Here is a 19,376-nt window from a genome sequence, read left to right as displayed (position 1 = left end):
TTAGGGAGAGGGGAAGGGAGAGAGGAAACCGGACCGCAAGCCTGGTTCGCAGGCCACCCCAGCCAGAGCTGTTGCCATTTAATTATTATTTTGAATCTTTTTTTCTTCTTCCTAAAGAAGTCCCTTTAACATTTTTTTGTTATGCTGATTTGGTGGTGATACATTTCTTTACTTTTTTTCTTGCCTCGGGTGAGAAATAATTTTTTTAACGTACTGGGGTAGACCCTGACTGAAGTGCGTCTCTTGGGTACCAGGGGCCCAGCCACTCACACAGCGCCCATTTCCGGCTGCAGGTGGCGCTGCGTGCGCCGGATGGGGCTGGTGTAGGCCTCGGAACCGGAAGTCTCGATCTCCCCTTACTTCCGGTCTCTGGCTAGGCTCCGGCTGCGTGGAGAAGGTTTTGCAATGCCCACTGGAGACTTTGAGTAAGTTGAGGGCTTGGGAGAGGGTCTCTGGAGGCGATTTGGGGACGTCCTAGGGGGTATTATGGGTCTGGGTGCGCCGACGTGGCGGAAGGAGGGTCTCCCTGACTCAACGCTTTTCCTTCACAAACTTGTCTCAGTTCGAAGCCCAGCTGGGCCGACCAGGTGGAGGAAGAGGGAGAGGACGGTGAGTACGCCCCGTCTCCCCGGGTCACCGCTGCCAGCTCCCAGCCCGGACACTGTCGCCCGCGCCAGCCCCGCGACCTTGGAAAAGCCGTCCGACCCCTCATTTTCCCTCCGGCTAGCCTCTGCCCCCTCCATCCTCATGTGGGCCAGGCTATCGCCAATTCCAGATGTTCACTGGTCAGCCCCTTTATCCCCTGCCTCCGCCCCAGTTCTCACAGCCGCTCCCTTTCTCCGGGGAGGACGTTGTAACAGTCTGCCTCCTGCCTTCGTGCCAGCGCCTGGATGCCCTGGCGGCCTGACGCCTGCCTTCGTGCCAGGCCACCCCTATTCTTGCCATTGCTCGGGGTTATTACAGCCACTTCAGGTGTCCTCTCACGGCTGTCCCAGGGCACTTCCTGGTCAGTCCTCTGGCCTTGGGCCTGCCTCTCTCAGCTCCTGGCATAGCATCACCCTAAAGGTCCCTTCATTTCAGCTTAGGAACTCCTGCTTCTCCACCTCACCCCTCTCCCCACACTCCCTCTGACAGACAAATGTGTCACCAGCGAGCTCCTCAAGGGGATCCCTTTGGCCACTGGCGACACCAGCCCAGAGCCTGAGCTACTGCCAGGAGGTGAGTGACAACCTCCACTCCATCCCTGGGCCACTTCTTTTCCTAGCCATATTCCCTTCTGTCTCCATTACATGTGGCTCAGTTCCTCTCATCTCTTCCGCTCTCCCAGCTCCACTTCCGCCTCCCAAGGAGGTCATCAATGGAAACATCAAGACAGTGACAGAGTATAAGGTAGATGAGGATGGCAAGAAGTTCAAGGTGAGGCTGGGCAAGGAGGTGGGGGCAGTTGGACCAGGAGGGGTGGTATGTGTTGGGTGGGTTGGTGAGGAAGATCCTCTGGGCCCAGTAGCCTGAGGCACAGGAAACCCAAACCTGTCCTCCTCTGTCCCATGCACAGATTGTCCGTACCTTCAGAATTGAGACCCGGAAGGCCTCGAAGGCTGTTGCAAGGAGGAAGGTGAGACCCTGCTCCCCTTTTCTTGGGGGTGGGGGGAGTCCAGAGGGGTGATTCAGAAGAATTTAGAGTTCTTTTTCCCAGTGCCTTTATTTTCAGAAGCAGGGTTTAACTGGTTTACCTATTTTGTTGGAGGGCAACTGAGGATGTTTACTTCCCAAAAAGTCTGGGGTGCTGGGGTGGATGAGGTGGTTTCTTATTCTTCTTGGCTTGTCTGCCAGGAGGAACAGAGCCGAGCGCTCCCCTGAGGTGGTCACAGCACAAGGAGCGATAGCAATAAGTAGACTGGGCACAGCTATCTGCGTACTTTTTACCAGACTTCATGCCATATGCTTTGTAGGAGTTTTCTCAGTTGATCCCCATAACAGCACAGGATGGTGGGGAGCATTTGTGGTCCCCACTTTCAAGGGCAGGAAGCTGAGGCTCGGGTTGTTTAACTAGCCTGAGGCCCTTTGGGGTCTGGGTGACCCCTGAATACTTCTGAGCATCACTCCCTGGTAGAAGCTGGTCTTGTTGGCCATGCAGCTGCTTCTCCCTTAACCCCTGTTCTCTCATATAGAACACGGGGCTGAGAGCTGCCCAGCCTGCTAGAGCCGCTAGGGCTTGGCGTTTGGGGTGCACTCAGGAAACGGGAGTTGTTGTTGGGGGGGGGCGAATTTGGAGAGGGTAGAGAGTGGGATTTAAGGAAGGGGCTGGTGTAGGTCTGGGCTGCAGAGGGGAGGCCTTACCTGCCCCTGCCCTGACCTGTTGCCCACTCTCCCTGGAACCCAGAACTGGAAGAAGTTTGGGAACTCAGAGTTTGATCCACCAGGGCCCAATGTGGCCACCACCACAGTCAGTGATGATGTGTCCATGACTTTCATCACCAGCAAGGAGGTAAGTGTGGCAGTAGGGCAGGGTGGTAGTGGCCAGGGTGGTGGGGGTGTGTGGCAGCCCCCCTCTGAGCTGCTTCCGCCTGCCCTGCCAGGATCTGAACTGCCAGGAAGAGGAGGACCCAATGAACAAGCTCAAGGGCCAGAAGATCGTGTCCTGCCGTATCTGCAAGGGTGACCACTGGACCACACGCTGCCCCTACAAGGACACGCTAGGGCCCATGCAGAAGGAGCTGGCAGAACAGCTGGGCCTGTCCACTGGCGAGAAGGAGAAACTGCCTGGAGGTGCTGGGGCCTGGGGTTGTGGCTGGCAGGTCATAGAGGGGTGCTATGTGCCACTGACAGTCCTAGGTTGTCACCTTTGTGTGAACAGGCTGTCCCCATCACAGTTACTGTCTTGCACACTGCAACATCAGTACTGCAAAGGCTGTGGCCACAGTTTTTGTTTGTGTGTGTGAGAGAGGCTGGTCATGTGGGTGCTGTGACTGCTGGTGATGGCACCTGTCTCTTATTGGGGTCTGTGAGAACCACTCATGTGCATGCCTGTGTGTGAACTACACCGTGCGTGGTTGGGAGACAGTGGACCCCTGTATGTGAGACTCGCCCTCGGTGATTCTGCTGCTGATTTTGTGATGGTCCTGACACGAGTGTGCTTTGTCTGCATGGGCACGGTTGCTGCCCTGTATGTGTGTCTGTGCATGCATACACACACCTCTGAATAGACTCACACAAGTGACTGTCTACAGTCTGTGTCCTTCAGTGTGATTTGCTGCTGGTGGGTGTGAGTTCACATAACTCTAAATGACTTCACACACTCTGAATTTCACCCTTGTGTGCAGTCTTCTTCTTAAGTGCCATGTGTGTGGGACCAGGGGACTGTACCTGCCTCACATGCCTGTGTTTCTCTGTGTTGGCTGGGTAGAGTTCCTCTAGCTCTCAGCCCTGTGAGCACCTCCGACTGTGTCAACACCTGTGGCTTCTGCTCTGTGTACTGCTGGCTTCCTGGATGTGGCCCTTATGTCATCATGGCCACCAGGTCTCTGAGGGACCAGCTGGGTGCCTGTGGCTTTGACAGATAGTGTCTGGGCTGGGCCAGGCCTGGAAACACCAGCATCTTAGGTTGCGCTGTCCCTCTGCTGTGCTAGGGTGAGCCCTGACCCGACTGCTTTTGGTCTCCAGAGCTGGAGCCTGTGCAGGCGGCCCAGAACAAGACAGGGAAGTACGTGCCACCGAGCCTGAGGGACGGGGCCAGCCGCCGTGGGGAGTCCATGCAGCCCAACCGCAGAGGTGAGGCAGTGGGGCCACCCTGATGCTGACCTGTGGGCAGGCACCTCCTAGCACCCAGTGGTGATCCTGTGGGTAGGGCCCAAGCTGGCCTGGCCCCTCACAGCTGCTTCTCCTTGCCTGGTGCCTAGCTGATGACAACGCCACCATCCGTGTCACCAACCTGTCAGAGGACACTCGTGAGACAGACTTGCAAGAGCTCTTTAGGCCCTTTGGCTCCATCTCCCGCATCTACTTGGCGAAGGATAAGACCACCGGCCAGTCCAAGGTGGGCGTGGCAGCCATGATCAGGGAGGGGCAGTTTGTCTGGCTCTGCTCTGAATGCCCCCTTCCTCCCCTTCCCCAGGGCTTTGCCTTCATCAGCTTCCATCGCCGTGAGGACGCTGCCCGTGCCATTGCTGGGGTGTCCGGCTTTGGCTACGACCACCTTATCCTCAACGTTGAATGGGCCAAGTAAGACCCCTCCCCTGCCCCATCACTGTGCCATGGCTGACACTTGCGACTGACAGTGGCCCCATCTCAGTTGAATAATCACCAGGCCTTTTCTAAGATGCAGGTCGTTTATTGTCCTTTTACCTCAAGGAGGGGCCACTGCCATCCAGGGCCAGGCTAGTAGCTGCTGGTCTGGCTCTGCATATCCTGCCCCATGCCCCACGCCCACAGAGACCCCAGTTTTGTGTGGGTGGGGGTGTCTTGGGATTCTCTTTGGGGTCTGAAGCCCCAGCACCTGCCCTCTTCATCACTGCTGTCTCCTTCTCTAGGCCATCCACCAACTAAGCCAGCGGTCCCTGCTGCTGCTGTCCAGCCCCCGGCGGTACCACAATAGAAGGCAGCCTCACAAAGCAGGGCACGCCAAGGGCAATAAAAAGGCTTCAGTCAACCTTTGTGCATCCTTTTTATATGTGAATGTCACCCACTTTGTGGCAGTTGGGGTCAGCCCTCCCCCTGCTGGGGTTTGCTCTTTGGCCCTGCTTAGGGTTCATGCTGTGGGCGGAAGTTCTTGTGGCTCTGGCCTGTGTGCTCGCTGCTCCCGTGACAGGCCTTTCTTTGGGGAGGTGGTTTGGGGACTGCCGTGTTATCATCTTTGTTCTGCTGCTGGCTCCCAGTGCCTTGTGGTCAGAAAGAGGCTCAAGATAGGCCAGGTCATGGGCTCAGCTCAGGGTAGTGGGGCCCTGAGGTTTTAGTGGCTGGGATAGTGAGGGGCAGGGCTTGGCTGCAGCTCTCAGCATTCTCTGGGGCCTGGCCCTCTCTGCAGCCAAGGCAGCACTGGTGGTGGCAGGCCACACTGGGTACTACAGCCATGTAGAGCAGCGGGTGGATGCAGATGGCCAGAGGCACAAGACCCCGTGTCACCTGGTGGCCCACATAGGACCCCAGGTCTAATGCCTCCACTGCCTGAGCCACGTCCACAAAGTCTGGGCAGCGGGCTCTCCAGTGCTGCCGAGCAAAAATGTTGACGACCCGTGTGACATAGTAGGGCACGTAGGAGCTAGCGTAGAGTGCCACACCACTGGCCACCAGGACTGCCACATGCTTCTTTTCTGCTGCTGTCATGCCATGGCTGCGCAGCACGGCTCGTCCAAGGGCGCTGTAGGCTGCTAGGGTGAGTAGCAGCGGCAGACCACAGCCCAGCACCCCCAGCACCAGGCTGTAGGCTGTGTAGGCCTCAAGCTGGCTGTCACCTGTAGTCCCCAGGCACTTGATGCAGGCCTCGGGCTTCGCCACAGTGCAGTTTCCTTCCTGCCATGGTGTCGTCAAGTGGGAAAAGCTGAGTGTGGGAGCAGCCAGCAGGGCCACCAGCACCCAGCCAGTGGCACTTATGATCCAGGCGTGCTTGGGCTGCAGGTGAGAGCGGGTGAAGAAGGGGTGGACAACACCCAGGTAACGATTGAGGCTGATGAAAGTGATGAAGGTGATGCTGCCCAGTAGGTTGCAGGTGAAGAGGAAACGCTCCAGGCGGCAGGCAGCCTCCCCATAGCGCCAGTGTTTGGGTGGGTAGAAGTAGGCAGCCAGTGGGGGTAGTGTCAGGGCGTACAACAGGTCGCTGACAGCCAGCTGGGCGGAGAAGACCACAGCTGGGGACCATGGGCGCTGCTCCTGTGTGCTGAAGCGGTAGAGGGCCAGGCTGTTGCCAGCCATGGCCACTAGGAACTCGGTCACCAGCATAGGCCACAGAAAGACTTCTTGGAAGCTACTGAGGATTTGGTCAGCAGCTGCTGAGATGTTGGTTGGGCAGCGTGTGGCACCTGTGGACCAAGGGCATTGCCAAGTGAGGCCTGTCCCTCAGTGTGGCTCCTTTCAGAGCCGCACAGCACTGTGGCATCAATCCTGAGCACTTGTGCGCCAGGCCTGCATGACCCCTTTGTGGATTTTTGCTGAGTCCTGTCCTCTCCCAGGAAGGGCACCAGCTTCAGCTCCTTTTTGGAAGGAATCAGGTCCATAAATGCCAGAAGCCCAGAGTACACTGGTCTCTCTTGGGGTCCTGCACCCTCAAGAACCAGGAAGGATTGCTTCCCTTGCAGGACCCCTGTGACCTGGCATTGATGACAGCTATCAGGCCTGGGGTGGAGCAGGAACCCAAGACAGTCTCAGATCCCCCTGCACTCTCCCAACTCCAATCCATCAGCAAGACCCCACCTTCAGAATCTGTCACCCCTTTAGCACCAGTGGTGCCCAGGCCGCATCATCTCCCATCAGCGGTTGCGTGGGCGCTGCCCTCCTAGCTACCTTCCTCACCACGTCTATTCTCCCCATGGCCTCCAGAGGGTGCCTGTGAGCACCTAAGGTCGAATCACTTGGCTCAGCCTGCTCTAGGGCTTCCTATCAAAAGGGAAAGCCAGGGCTTGTCTCAGCTCCCACTTGCTTTCATTCTCTCCTGCTTCCAGTGACTCCTACAGTCCACTTCCTGGCTGTTCCTAGGCACATCCTGCTTCCGGGACTTTGCACTGGCTGCCGTTTTTGCCTGAATCACAGGCTGTCTCCCTCACCTCTCTCTCTGACCATCCTAACATTGCCACTGCACCTCTTAGCCCACTTCCCTTTTTTCTCAAAACAGCCTCTATCTCCTCGTGATTGCTGTTTAAGTAAAGTCTCCAGGAAAAGATCCCTTTTGAAGGAAGGGAGTGCCGCCTTGAGGTTCCCTAGTGTCCACAACAGCACAAGGGACAGTCCAGTGTGGGGAGACCCAGCCCTGCAGGTAATTCCCACACCCTGCTCAACCTCAGCTTTCTGAGAAATGAATGCTTCTTCTCCAGTGGATCCAGCACGCCAGCCACATTGTGCTATGTGCCCTGACCCTCCCTTACCATAGACCGTTTCTGTGCTTTCATTTCTGCCTTCCTGTCCCAGCTCTCGGCGCCAGGGCTGGGGAGGAAGCTACCTTTCAGAGATGATTCTTAAACTATCCTCCCGCCACCGCTCCCTCCCACCCCCAAGTCCTAGGCTGGGTTACACAAGGTCCAGGACCCTGGATGTGTGCCCAGCCCAAGAACCCTGCTGTGCACACTCCTCACCTGAGGTGTTGACCGCCATGTCCCTCGCTCTGCCTGAGTATGCTACCCACAGCGTGTCATGGTCCCTCCCCCAGCAGCTCCACCTACAGCCCACAAAGAACAAATCAGGTTCAAGCAGGCGCCAACCACCCTTCTGCCTATTTCCTTCCTCATGGCACCCTCCAAATCTGGCCTTTCTGCTGGAGGGAGCCCTCAGTCTGAGGGAGGTTGGGGAGGGGGCCTAGGACCCCAAGGCACCGAAGACTTGGATCAAATCTGAGTTCTGCTCTTGGATTCTACATGTCCAGGCCCAACTCCCAGGGTCCACTAGCCTGGCTGGGCTCTCTGCCCCCAGGCCCCTATTGCAAATGCAGCCTCTGACTCATGGAAAATCAGTGTTTATTAGAGTGGAGATTGGGGAACCAACTCCTTTATGAAAGGAAACTGAGGGCTATACTGGACATCCAGGCAGGAGCCCAGGGCAGCATCTCAGGGGGCCCCAATCTGGGGCATTCCATCAGCTGCTCAGACTCGGCTTCAGGCCACTCTCTTAGGTGGCTTTGCTCGGCTTCGGCCACAGTCCTGAGCAGCCCCTTCAGGCCCCAGCTTGGCCCAGGCCCCCCAGGGCCTGCCCTTGGTCTTTAAAGGTCTCTGGTCACTGCCACGGTCTGGCCTCCTCTGCTTTACCCGCTGCTTCTTGCTTGGAGGCCCGGTGGGCCGTCGCCGCTGGGCCTTTGGGAACATGTCTGTGAGAAGAGACTGCATCAGATTCACCAAGGCACAGAAACAGGTTCATAATACCTGGCTGCACCAATCCCTGCCACACACCTTCATCAGGCTCTTCGCCCACTGCCTGGCGGAAATACTCAGCTTCATCCTCCTCTTCCTGCTGGCCAGCCACCTCTGCCTCTGGGGGGGCCCCAGGGTCCTCAGCATCGCTATCCCCATCGGCCTCTGCCCGGGCCCGCTTCATGCCTGCCAGGCTCTTTTTCCTGGAGGAGAGGGATGTTGATAGGTGCAGCAGCCTGCACCAGGGACACAACTCACCCACTGACCACACACCTGTGGGCCTCTCGCCGTTCCTGCTTACGCTGGACATTCTGGGCCTGCTGGTCCTGCCTCTGGGCCTTGAGCCGCAGCTTCTCCTCCTTGGCTGCCAGTATGGCCTGTAGTTCCTCCTCTGTCTTGTGCACTTAGGAGAGATGGTTCATCAAGATTTTCACCAAGATCCAGGCATGCCCAGTGCACCTAACAACCCACCTTGGAAGGGCCTCAGACTGCAACCCCATGCCTGCCAGCCCTGTCCTCACCAAAACTATGGAAGAGCACATTCCCCTCCCCGACGCCTTCCTGGATCTTGATAAGCTGCAGCGTCATCCGAGGCCCAATCTGGAGGAACATGAAGGAAAAGTCAGTCCTTCCTTAGGGCTGAGCGATGCCAGAGGAAGTCACCTCAGCCACTGGGCCTCACCTCGGTAAGCCTCACAGCGCTCTGCTGGGCCCGCATGTTGCCTCGCCCTGCAACAGCCTGGGGCAGCTCTGTGATGTTGTGTTCGCCGTCGGGCTCTGCCTCACTCTCTGACAGTCCCGCGCCCCTGTGCCGGGAACATATAGCTCAGCAGGGGATCCCAGGCTCCTGGGAAAGTTCTGGGACCCCTTGGACTGTGGTAGCCCCCGACCCTGCCCCTTCCTCACGTGGCCAGCAGCTCGCTGATGTCCTGCAGGCGGCTCATGTTGGGGAACTTCTCTTGGAGAAGCTTCTTCATCCCACGACTTGCACCCACAGGCACAACTTTGATGCTACTGTAGGAGTTGGAGCGAGTGAGGAGGGGTTAGGGGTCACAGGGTCGGAGGCCAGCCCTACCTCCTCCCCTTTTCATGGTGTGTCAGGGCGTTTACTTTGAGACTGGGCAATCACTGAGTCTCAGCAGCAGCACTGTCATCAGCCACACACAGAGCAGCCCCTGACCCTGGCTCATCCTCCCTACTCACTAGTGGCGGAAATCCAGATCCTGGGAGTCAGGGTTGTAGCTGATGAGAAGGCAGCGCTTGATGGTATTCAGATTCACCTGGAAAGGATAGGATGCGGGCACAACACCATGTCAGCTGCCTTCAGGCCTCACTATATGCTGGAGCCCAAGCCAAGCCCTGCAGGGACCAATGGGGCTGAAAGTGATGTCCATGGACTGCTGGCTAGAAATCCTGGATCCAGCACCCACCAAGGCTGCCCACTCTGGACTCCCTGGTGGTCACATCTAACAAACCAAATGTGGGACCTACTGGTGCCAGAAATTAGGAGCTGTTGCCTTATATCTAACCTCAGATTGTCAACTTCACCTGTCAGCCTCAGTGTCCCTCCTAGGTTGGGGCCATGACAATACAAACCGCACTGCTTAACCAACACTCAATGAAGCACCACAGGCATGACCCACCTGCCAGAAGGGAAGGCAGCTCACGGGGAGGACACACATATGAGATTTGACCTTGGGAGCTGGAGCTCTTCGTTCCAGTGCTGGGAAGTAAGGACTGAGTCATCAACCCCAGGGCCTGTGTGGTACCTGCTACCTGCTGAATGCACCCACATCTAACACCACGCCAGGCCCTGCCCACCTGGTGTACGTTGATGGAGGGAAACAGGTTCTGGAACATAGTGGCCATAAGTTTCACGTGCATGCCATGGGGGCCGAAGCTGTTGAGCACCAGGAGGGGAGGGTGGGTGAACTGCTGCTCGTGCATGCGGTGGCGGCGCAGAGAGGAGACCACGTCACGAACCAGTGTGTACTGCAGGGCAGGGTGAGGAGTGGGTGACCACCAATCACACATGACTGGCGCCAGCTCCTACCCTACATGGTCCTCATACTATCTCCCACCTTACCTTATTGATCCGGAAGGTCAAAGTGGGGCCTCCTGGAAGGCGCATCAGCTTCTACAGAAGTAAAGATCAAAATGAGGGTTGAGGCGTCCATATAGGGAGCAGGGGGAGTGAGAACCTTTGCCCCATCTCTTCAGAGCGTTTACTTTGAAGCCAGAATCATGGCGACTCAGAGGCACATGGGTTCATCAAGAGAGTTGGGGGAGAAGGAGGGTGTAGGGAAGATGGGTGCAGGCATCCACTCACAAAATAGATATTGGTCTCCGTTTTGCTCAGTATCAGGAAATGGGTGACCCCAAGAGGCCCAGCCACTGCCACACAATCCTTCAGAGAATTTTTCTTTCGTATCTGGTATTATAAAGAAAGAGAAACAATTAAAGACCCCCTTTTTGAGCAAAGGTTCTAAATTTAAACTGTTATGCCCTTTCTTGCACCTACCCTTTCAGAGAAGGGGGTGAGAGGGTAGCAGAATGCTCTTGATCTTAACAGCTAATCAGACTTTAGTTCTACTACCGCTTTTGTTCCTTGTCTACTGTATGCTTCGCCCCATTTTGCAGATGAGCCAGCTGAAGCCCAGCAAAGTTACCTAACTTGCTCTACCAGGGGTATCAAACTCATTTTCACCAGGGGCCACATCAGCCTCGCAGTTGCCTTCAAAGGGCAAAAATAATTTTAGGACTGTATAAATGTAACTACTCCTTAACTGTTAAGGAGTTGAAATTACATTCATCCCTTTGAAGGCAACCGCGAGGCTGATGTGGCCCCCGGTGAAAGTGAGTTTGACAACCCTGCTCTAGACCTTTGAGGGAAGTCAAGTTTCCAACCCAGGTTTGCCGATTTGAGTCCCCTCTTAATCACCAGTCTCAGGCACCCAGCCAAGCCCTAACCCGAGTGCGTTCACCCGCACGCCCTCGCTGCTGCCCCGCAAAGCTCCAAGAGGCAGCACGGTAGTCCCCATAAAGGTTCCTTTCTCCAACCAAATAGAAGGAGGCCCCGCGCGGTTGGAGCCACCCCGGCAGCCTCAAAGACGCGACCCAGGCAGACAGGTGGAGGTGGGCTGGTGGGGTGCGGACCTGCAGGCGGGTGGCGGTGAGCGGCTCCATGACCCGCCGTAGGTCCAGGCTGAGCTGCCGCACTCCGCGACCCGCACGGCCGCGGGCGAACACGAACGAATGCGGCTGCGCGGCATAGGCCTCGAGGTTGCGCTGTTGAGCCTGGGCGCGCGCGCGCTTCTGGTACCGGGACTACGGGGGTGAGAGTCGAATGGTGAGCTCTGCGGCCCCCATCGGCCACCAGCCCGCACCGCCCACCTCCCCGGCCGCCGCACCTCACCCGCCCCGACTGCCGCATGCTGCCGTCTAGTCCACCAGCCCCTTCGGCCTGATGCTTCCGGCACCTCTTCGCTCACTTCCGACACCGGTGAGGAGCTTGCAAGAGGCGTCGCTGCGCGGTGACGTCACCCGTTGGGCAACCGCACCAGACAGCGACGGAGTGGGGGAGGGGATGGAAAAAATCAGGCACTAGTCGCGCAGTCAGTTGGGTCGTTGCCCTAAAACGCCAAGACTGAGGGTTCGATCCCCGGTCTGGGCACAACCAATGACCGCGTAAATGGGTAAAGCCACAAATCAATGCCTCTCTCTGAAGCCAATAAATAAAAACTTTAAGAAACCATTGCCTCTATTGCTATGGAGACGCCGGGTGCCTGTTTCTATGGAAACGGGCTAGATCCGCGCCCCTCAGGGAGCTTGTGACAGCTCTGAGAAAGGAAGTAGGGTTCGAATCCCGCCTCAACCATTTCTGCTAGTGGTGCGATTTTGAGAGTCAATTTTCACACCCCTAAAGTAAGTACGATAGTCCTTTAACCCCTGGCCTGACCCGTGAATAAAGAGAGAAGATGTATGCACAGTGCGTGGCACACTGGTGCCAGACACTTGGGGAGCAACCAGAGACAGGGGTTGCACCGTGACCGGTTACTTATGGGCCCCCCGGTTTACTCATTTGGGCTCCCATCTTCTGAGGGCCAAGCTGTCCTCCCCAGGGGTTCCTGACTGTGGTCAGGCTAAGCATGGAAACTCCACATCACCTTCTGGAAACTCCACATCACCTTCTGGAAACTCAGGGTGATGTGGGCCATGCTGAAAAATTCATCCCCTCCTGGTTTTTGCTCAAAGCCCCAGTCTTGGCCTCAGGCCTCTGGCTTCTTCCCCAGAACCTTGTGTTGGGGGAAGGGACAACCCCCAAAATCTCTTTCCCTGTCCCACTTGTTTCCCCTCCTCCTTCTGCCTCCCCTCTTCATCTGTCTCCCCCTCCCCAGTTCTTCCTTCACTCTGTCTTCTCCTCCCTGTCCATCTTCCTCTCCCCCAACTTTGTTTCTGCTGTCAATTGTCTCTTTCACAACCTCTAAGTTTCCATCTTTCTCTTTTCTCTCTCTCTCCCCCATCCCCTTCTCTCACATCCTCTCTCTTCTGACTCCCTGTTTCTCCCCATTTCTCCCATGTCTCTCCCCTTCTCTCTCTCTCAGACTTACTCTCCTTTCTGTCAGCCTCTCTGTGACTTAGGTTTTTTCTCTCTCTGCTGCCAATAAGGGAAGCTGGAGGGGGCTGTGGGCGGGGGGGGGGCAAGGGGCCCAGCCTGGCAGCCTCTCTCAGATCTGGGAGGACCATTTCCTCTTACAGCACAGGAGTCCACTTGGATTACAAGTTCAGGACGGTAGGAACAGGGGAAGAAGGCTGCTGGTCTGCTGGTTGGTGGGCAAGGCCTTCGTACACATTGGAGAGCCCAGACCTGTGCTTTGGGGACCTGTGTGAGTCTCTCTGTACCCCTGAGAAATGGCTGTATGGTTACTTCCGCCTGTTTCTGTCCCTGCATGACTTGCACAGAGTGAGGATGTGATGGTGTGTGTGGGAGACAAATGGCAACATGCACACTATGGTGGGGGGGGCGGGTATCATGGTCTTGCTGTGTTTTCCTTTAAGTCATGATGTATATGTCTGTGTGTGACCATATTTTGAACACACAACTGCTGCCTAAATCTGAGTTGTGTTTCCAGCTGTGTCTTTGGTCAAAGGAATCTGTGTATGAACATGCCAGGCAAACACACACACAGATCCCATCTGTGTATCTTTGCTGCTTTGTGCAGCAATTTGCATATGTTGTTGGGTATCTGTGTGTCTTCATGCTTCATTGTTGTGTGCACATGGGTGTGTGTGACTGTCACAGAATATACACGTGCAAGTTTTAGACAAGCTACCTGGGCCAAATCCCACTGCAGACTCTTTTGGGCTGTGGCACTGTGAGCAAGTTACTCACCCTCTCTGAGGCTGAGTTTTCCTTGCTGCAAAGCAAGGCTACACACAGAAGCCAGCTAGGGTTGCGAGGATTACATGAGATAAAAGGTGTAAAGAGCTTAGAGTCATGGCTGGCACACAGCAGGTGCCACTGGTGATGTTGGTGATTGTCCTTTTCTGTGCATGTGCATATGTCTGTGTCTGACGCTGGACCTCCCTGGCTTCCTGGGGCTTGCAGCCTCCCACGCTCTATGCTCCACTATGGGGGGAATGTCCAGGGCACTGACCTGTGTTATCAGGCTCTGGTGGCCTGGGCAGGGGTGTCTGGCAATTTGGGCTCAGTTCTCATACGGGAAAGGCTAAATATTTACAGTTGGAGCTCCTGGGCTCAGCATCACAGCTCTAGTCTCAGGCTCCAGGGATTCAGCGGAGTGTGGGGTTACCAAGTCTCCTCCCTCCTGCTCTTCCACCAGCTCTTCCCTTCCTCAGCTCAGAGGCCCCTGCTGGACTAGACCCTTGGCTTTTCCTCTGACTTCTGTACCTGCTACAGGCCTCCTCACTGGATTCAGCATCTTGGTGGTGAGAGGTGAGAGGGCAGGTGGAGGCTGATTCTGTCCATTGACATACCTGGGCTTCTGCTTGGCTGGGGGGCTTCCCAGGCCACTTCCTTACCTCGGACTGAGATCCTGGTAGGCAGTGGATGTTACATACTCTAGCTCCAGGGGATGTAGTCCATTGCTTTTGTTGGGGGTCTGGTGTCTTTGGGGCAAGGAGAGGACCCTCCTCTGCCCTTGGGAGCTCCAGTGTGATGTGTGAGCTCAGTCATGAATGTGTCTTTTTCCACCTCAGAACCCCTCCTGTTTCCCACATGAGCCAGGGTAAAACCCAAGTCCTCCTTGAGACTCTCAGGGTCCTGAACACTTTGTTGCCTCACCTTCTTACCCTCACCTCCTTTCACTCACTGTTCCAGCCTCACAGGCCTCTCTGCTATTCCTTGGGCACGTTAGCAAGCTCCCACCTCAGGGCTTTTGCACTTGCTATTCCCTCTGCCGGAGTGTCCTTCCCTTTCTCTCTTTTCCTTCAGGTCCTCACTCAAGTGTCAATTCTCTTTATTTTTTTAAGTAATTTATTTATTTTTCAAAGAGAGGGGAAGGGAAGGAGAAAGAAGTAGAGAAACACCAATGTGTGGTTGCCCCTCACATGCCCTCAGTTGGGGACCTGGCCTGCAACCCAGGCATGTGCCCTGGCTGGGAATCGAACCAGTGACACCTCGATTCACAGGCCCGTGCTCAGTCCACTGAGCTACACCAGCCAGGGCTTCATCTTCTCTTTAAATAGAGGCCTGAACCCTCTATTTAAAATGCCTCTCCCAGCCCAGGATTCCCATCCCTTTCCCTGCTTGAGGTTTCTCCTACACACTCATCACCCTGACCTATCTGCCATCCATTGTCCCAGCCAGGATGTCAACTTTATGAAGGCAGGATTTTGTCTGTGTTGGTCATGGCTGAGTCCTCATCGCCTGGAACAGCTCCTGGCACACAATAGGCACCCAAGGAGTGTTTGTTGAATGTGTGAAAGAGATGTGTATGATGATCAAGACCATGGGACACGTGCCCGTGTGGCCACCAGGGCGTGTGGGTTGGGATGTAGTGTGACTTGGTGCAGATGGGGGTGGTATGTGGACATGTGCTAAGAGTTTTGAGTGTCAGCAAGTGTATATGTGAGGCATGTGTGTCCTCCTTGGAGAGGCGGTTACCCCCAAGTATGAATGCAATGGGAGCCTGTGTGTGGATCCTACAGGGTCAGGTGTAGGTGGCCATGAGTACACATCCTTGAGTGAGGACACTTGGAGGTCACCTGTGTAAGTTGGGTGACACCTGGGGGACACAGCAGACCTGGAGCACGTGGGTATTGGGGGGGTATGTTTTGATCTGAGGACATGGGAGATGGCCCGTCCATTACTAGACTGAGTGAGACTTGCCCCTCACCCTACCTCATCCCCTCCCACCCACGCTTCTCCTGCTTCTGCTCCAGCCTCCTAAGGTGTTTTTTTTAAAAAAATACATCAGCATGATTTAGCCTCATGCTGTACATGTTGTTCCCCCGCAAGGGCTCCTCTTCTCCCAGCCAGACATCCCCATGGCTTCCTCCTTCAACCCCTTTCAGGTCTTTAGTCAAACGTCACGTCCTCCAGGTCTTCCTCTCCTCTCAAATTGCTGCTGCATAGATCCCCCGTGTCTCTCCTAGCACCATCTAAAACATTTTATTAATCTCATACTTTATTTTGTTCCTTGCCCACCAGGGCAGGGATTTTGTTTCTGACAGTATTACCAACGCCTAGAAATGAGGCCGGCACACGGTAGGCACTCAGTGAAGGCTTGTTGAGTTCTGTCCCGCAGGGTGCCTGGAACTCAGTGGAGAGGCCTGGGCAGGATCCCACTGGGTTGCCTCCAGGCTTGGGGGTGGGGGGAGATATAGAGGTGGGTGTGTGTGGACCTGGAGTCATAGAGGTGTAAACACGCGCATTGGGCGCAGTTGGGTTTAGTTCAGCCTGAGAGTTGGTCTAGTCTGGGTTCCCCGGCCCTCCTCTCCCTCCCGTTTGTCCTCTGCCTGCAGGTCCGCCATGTGGGTACCAGACCTACACACGCTGCAGCTGCTGCTCCTGCTGGGCGTTTCATGGGCGCGGGCGGCCCCCTCGCGCTGCACCTACACCTTCGTGCTACCCCAGCAGAAGTTCACAGGCGCAGTGTGTTGGAGCGGACCGACTGCGCCGCGCCCAGCCCCGGACGCCCTGAACGCCAGCGAGGTTGCCGCGCTGCGCGTGCGTGTAGGCCGGCACGAGGAGCTGCTGCAGGAACTCCAGCGTTTGGCGGCGGCTGACGGCGCAGTGGCTGGCGAGGTGCGCGCGCTGCGCAAGGAGAGCCGCAGCCTAAGCACGCGCCTAGGCCAGCTGCAGACGCAGCTGCAACACGAGGCGGGCCCGGGGGCGGGGCCAGGCCCAAGGGCGGAGCCCGCGGCTGCGCTGGAACAGCTCGGGGAGCGCGTGCTCAATGCTTCCGCGGAGGCACAGCGTGCAGCCATTCGCTTTCATCAGCTGGATGTCAAGTTCCGAGAGCTGGCACAGCTAGTTAGCCGTCAGAGTAGCCTTATTGCCCGTCTGGAGCGCCTGTGTCCGGGTGGCGCGGGCGGGCAACAGCAGGTAACCTCCGTTGTATCCCCCAGAATCGCAGCCTGTGTGCACTGTGTGTAAGATGGGCCTCCTGCAACCCCACGATCTCTTATCTGTATTCCAAAACCCGAAAAGTTCTGAAACCCATATTCTTGCCTCTCCTATAATTCATTTGGGTCAAAACTCAACAGTGGCTACTTAAAATCTTTACTTACCCCCTTCATATAAATATTCTTAGAATCTTGTAATATTATGTGGATAAAGACCAAAGAGCCATGTTATGGAAGTGTTATGTGATATACGATATAGACTCTGCATTACTGTTTCTAACTCCTGCATTTCTAACTCCTAACTCCTGCATATTTCGAATTCTGGAACGCGTTACTCTGGGACAGTCCCTACCTTACAGAATTGTTAGTACTCAATAAGTTATTACTCATTGTTGGAGCCACTCATATCATTATTTTTACTTTAAAGGAGTTGGAGGCACAGATTGGTTAAGTTGTGCACATCAGAGTAGGAATTTAAGCTCAGCTCTGTCTGTCTGCTCTTGACAGCTAGAGTTAAGCTTTTGGGGAGGATCAATCAATCCATGCCCCTGCCTGATCTGCCCATCTGGGTGCTGAGAGATTGAGCAGCCCAGAGTAGCCTGGGGTGATGGTTAATGCAATCACATCTGATTCTCTTGGTCACCCAGGTCCTGCCACCGCCCCTGGTGCCTGTGGTTCCAGTCAGTCTGGTGGGTAGCACCAATGACACCAGCAGCTTAGACCCAGCCCCAGAGTCCCAGAGAGACCAGACCCTGAGGCAGCAGGGTCCCTTGGCCTCTCCCATGCCTGCAGGGCACCCTGCTCTCCCTACCAAGCAAATGGGTAAGATGACGGCAGGGCTGTTGGGGGGTGTGAAGAGCCAGGTGACTTCCAGTATAGCATGAGCAGAGGGAAATTAGAATCAGGATTTTAATGGTATATTCCTCCGACAGTGAGGAGACTGGAGAAAGTAATACTTTTAATCTGGCGATGGAACAAGGGACTATGGCTTTTACTCTGATAAAGGCCAAAATTTTTACTAGGTACAAAAATAGGAGTAGGTACTTTCATTTTGATGGGGGATCAGGGAATTTAAGATTGCTACTTTGGTGAGAATTTTAACTGGTTCAGAATACCATGTTCAGGACTTTTATCCTGGTGAGACCACATAACCAGGATTTAAAAACTCCAGGATCCACATGTGCTGTAGTGAGAGAAGAGTGACTTCCAAAGAAATTGGTATTGGAGTATTGAATTTTGATGAGAATGGGAGAGGCAGGACTGTTATTCTGGTGAGGGGAACCAGTGAAAACTAGGACTCTTACTCTAATAAGGGGTTAGTTGGTCCAGGCTGTACTTACCCCATATGTCTGTGCCCACAGGCCCATGGCAAGATTGTGCAGAGGCGCACCAGGCAGGCCATAGGCAGAGTGGAGTGTATGAGCTGCGACTGGGCCGTTATATGGTGTCAGCCTGGTGTGAGCAACAGCTGGAGGGTGGAGGCTGGACTGTGATTCAGAGGCGGCAAGATGGCTCAGTCAACTTCTTCACTACCTGGCAGCACTACAAGGTGGGCACAGCTAAGTAGGGGCAGGGCTGGGCAGAGGAGGGGACCTGCTTCTAACTTTCTGACTTTCCTGCCCTGCCAGGTGGGCTTTGGGCAGCCTGATGGGGAATACTGGCTAGGCCTTGAACCGGTGTATCAGCTGACCAGCCATGGGGACCATGAGCTACTGGTGCTCCTGGAGGACTGGGGGGGGCGTGGTGCCCGTGCCCACTATGATGGTTTCTCTCTGGAGCCTGAGAGGGACCACTACCGCCTACGGCTTGGCCAGTATCATGGAGATGCTGGAGACTCTCTTTCCTGGCATAGTGATAAGCCTTTCAGCACCGTGGATAGGGACCGAGACTCCTATTCTGGTAAGGAGCTCTTATTCCTGTGGGGGGTGGGGTGGGAAGGCGGGATTTCTGGTAAGAATGGAAGGTGATAAAATTTCTCTGTGGTAAGGATCAGGGTTTGCAAGAGAACAGGGCATAGGACTTTTATTCTGGTGAAGGGCTGGGGAGCTCAGATTCATTCTGATGAGGCAATAGTGTCAGGACTTTTGTTCTGGTGGGATGCACGGGGGACTCTTGAGAGCTAAGACTCTTATTCTATAAAGGAAGTGGAGATTTTTCCCCCTGGTAAAGGAATGAGGTAGAGATCCTAGGTTGCAGAAAGGGTGGGAAAAATGTGACTTGTACTTTGGTAAGGGGATAGGGAAGGAATTAAGGCCATTACTTTGAAGAAGAAAGTGAAGGGCTAAGGGATGCCTGGCTAAAAGCCTTGCACTAGTGAGATACTGGTAGATAATTTTATTCTGGTAAGAGAACACGGACTTTCTCTCCCCTTAGGTAACTGTGCCCTGTACCATCGGGGAGGCTGGTGGTACCATGCCTGTGCCCACTCCAACCTCAATGGTGTGTGGCACCGTGGTGGCCACTACCGCAACCGCTACCAGGATGGGGTCTATTGGACTGAGTTTCGTGGAGGGGCTTACTCTCTCAAGAAGGCTGCCATGCTGATCCGGCCTCTGAGGCTGTGATCATCTGTCCCCCAGGTTCCAGGGGATGTTTGTTACCAGGAGCCCAAGTTGTCCTGGCCACACCTCCTTCGTGGTTCAGTGTGAGCCATGTCCCACAGACCTTCCCACTGTGGATCTGTCCCCCAGGACCCTGAAAACAGGACCCAAGAATCCCCCTGCAAACATCTCCGACCCA

The 19,376-nt window shown here is 55.4% G+C and overlaps 3 protein-coding genes and 2 non-coding genes across 9 annotated transcripts; 2 read left to right on the top strand and 3 right to left on the bottom strand.

The window, feature by feature from the left end:
• Positions 1-288: 288 nt before the first annotated feature.
• On the top strand, positions 289-4,648 carry EIF3G (eukaryotic translation initiation factor 3 subunit G). The gene is made up of 11 exons (XM_045853021.1): positions 289-425; positions 563-609; positions 1,135-1,218; positions 1,328-1,416; positions 1,556-1,615; positions 2,384-2,488; positions 2,580-2,769; positions 3,664-3,771; positions 3,900-4,036; positions 4,115-4,221; positions 4,530-4,648. The coding sequence occupies exons 1-11, from the start codon at positions 406-408 to the stop codon at positions 4,543-4,545; spliced, it is 963 nt and encodes a 320-aa protein (XP_045708977.1). The 5' UTR covers positions 289-405; the 3' UTR covers positions 4,546-4,648.
• A 47-nt stretch (positions 4,649-4,695) lies between these two features.
• LOC123828237 (suppressor of SWI4 1 homolog) lies at positions 4,696-11,559 on the bottom strand. Of its 2 annotated transcripts, XM_045853020.1 has the most exons (13): positions 11,464-11,559; positions 11,205-11,375; positions 10,378-10,479; positions 10,135-10,185; positions 9,870-10,040; positions 9,252-9,328; positions 8,955-9,062; positions 8,731-8,854; positions 8,570-8,648; positions 8,322-8,451; positions 8,088-8,251; positions 7,922-8,005; positions 4,696-6,014 (listed from the first exon to the last, which is right to left on the bottom strand). In XM_045853020.1, exons 1-13 carry the CDS (start codon positions 11,479-11,481, stop codon positions 4,912-4,914), a joined length of 2,382 nt encoding a protein of 793 aa, XP_045708976.1. In that variant the 5' UTR covers positions 11,482-11,559; the 3' UTR covers positions 4,696-4,911. The 2 variants fall into 2 exon arrangements, with proteins under 2 accessions (XP_045708976.1, XP_045708975.1); XM_045853019.1 differs by lacking the exons at positions 7,922-8,005; positions 8,088-8,251; positions 8,322-8,451; ... (7 more) ...; positions 11,205-11,375; positions 11,464-11,559 and adding an exon at positions 7,281-7,346 and having other exon boundaries at positions 4,785-6,014.
• On the bottom strand, positions 9,136-9,215 carry LOC123828644. Its single transcript, XR_006787489.1, has one exon. It is a non-coding gene; the product is annotated as a small nucleolar RNA U105B (small nucleolar RNA).
• Positions 10,249-10,335, bottom strand: LOC123828642. The gene has a single exon (XR_006787487.1). It is a non-coding gene; the product is annotated as a small nucleolar RNA SNORD105 (small nucleolar RNA).
• ANGPTL6 (angiopoietin like 6) lies at positions 11,449-19,209 on the top strand. 4 transcript variants are annotated; one of them, XM_045853016.1, is made up of 7 exons: positions 12,863-12,934; positions 13,892-14,004; positions 16,035-16,617; positions 17,285-17,459; positions 17,999-18,186; positions 18,266-18,536; positions 19,011-19,209. In XM_045853016.1, exons 3-7 carry the CDS (start codon positions 16,042-16,044, stop codon positions 19,199-19,201), a joined length of 1,401 nt encoding a protein of 466 aa, XP_045708972.1. In that variant the 5' UTR covers positions 12,863-12,934; positions 13,892-14,004; positions 16,035-16,041; the 3' UTR covers positions 19,202-19,209. The 4 variants fall into 4 exon arrangements, with proteins under 4 accessions (XP_045708974.1, XP_045708972.1, XP_045708971.1 ...); XM_045853018.1 differs by lacking the exons at positions 12,863-12,934; positions 13,892-14,004 and adding an exon at positions 11,449-11,550; XM_045853015.1 differs by lacking the exon at positions 12,863-12,934 and having other exon boundaries at positions 13,814-14,004.
• The last annotated feature ends 167 nt before the right edge of the window (positions 19,210-19,376 follow it).

The sequence above is a fragment of the Phyllostomus hastatus genome, unplaced genomic scaffold (assembly GCF_019186645.2).
Source record: "Phyllostomus hastatus isolate PE091 unplaced genomic scaffold, TTU_PhHast_1.1 phas_contig_98, whole genome shotgun sequence".
In the NCBI taxonomy this organism is placed as follows: Eukaryota; Metazoa; Chordata; class Mammalia; order Chiroptera; family Phyllostomidae; genus Phyllostomus; species Phyllostomus hastatus.
The sequence above is the reverse complement of the archived record's forward strand: the minus strand, read 5'-3'. Positions and strand labels throughout refer to the sequence as shown.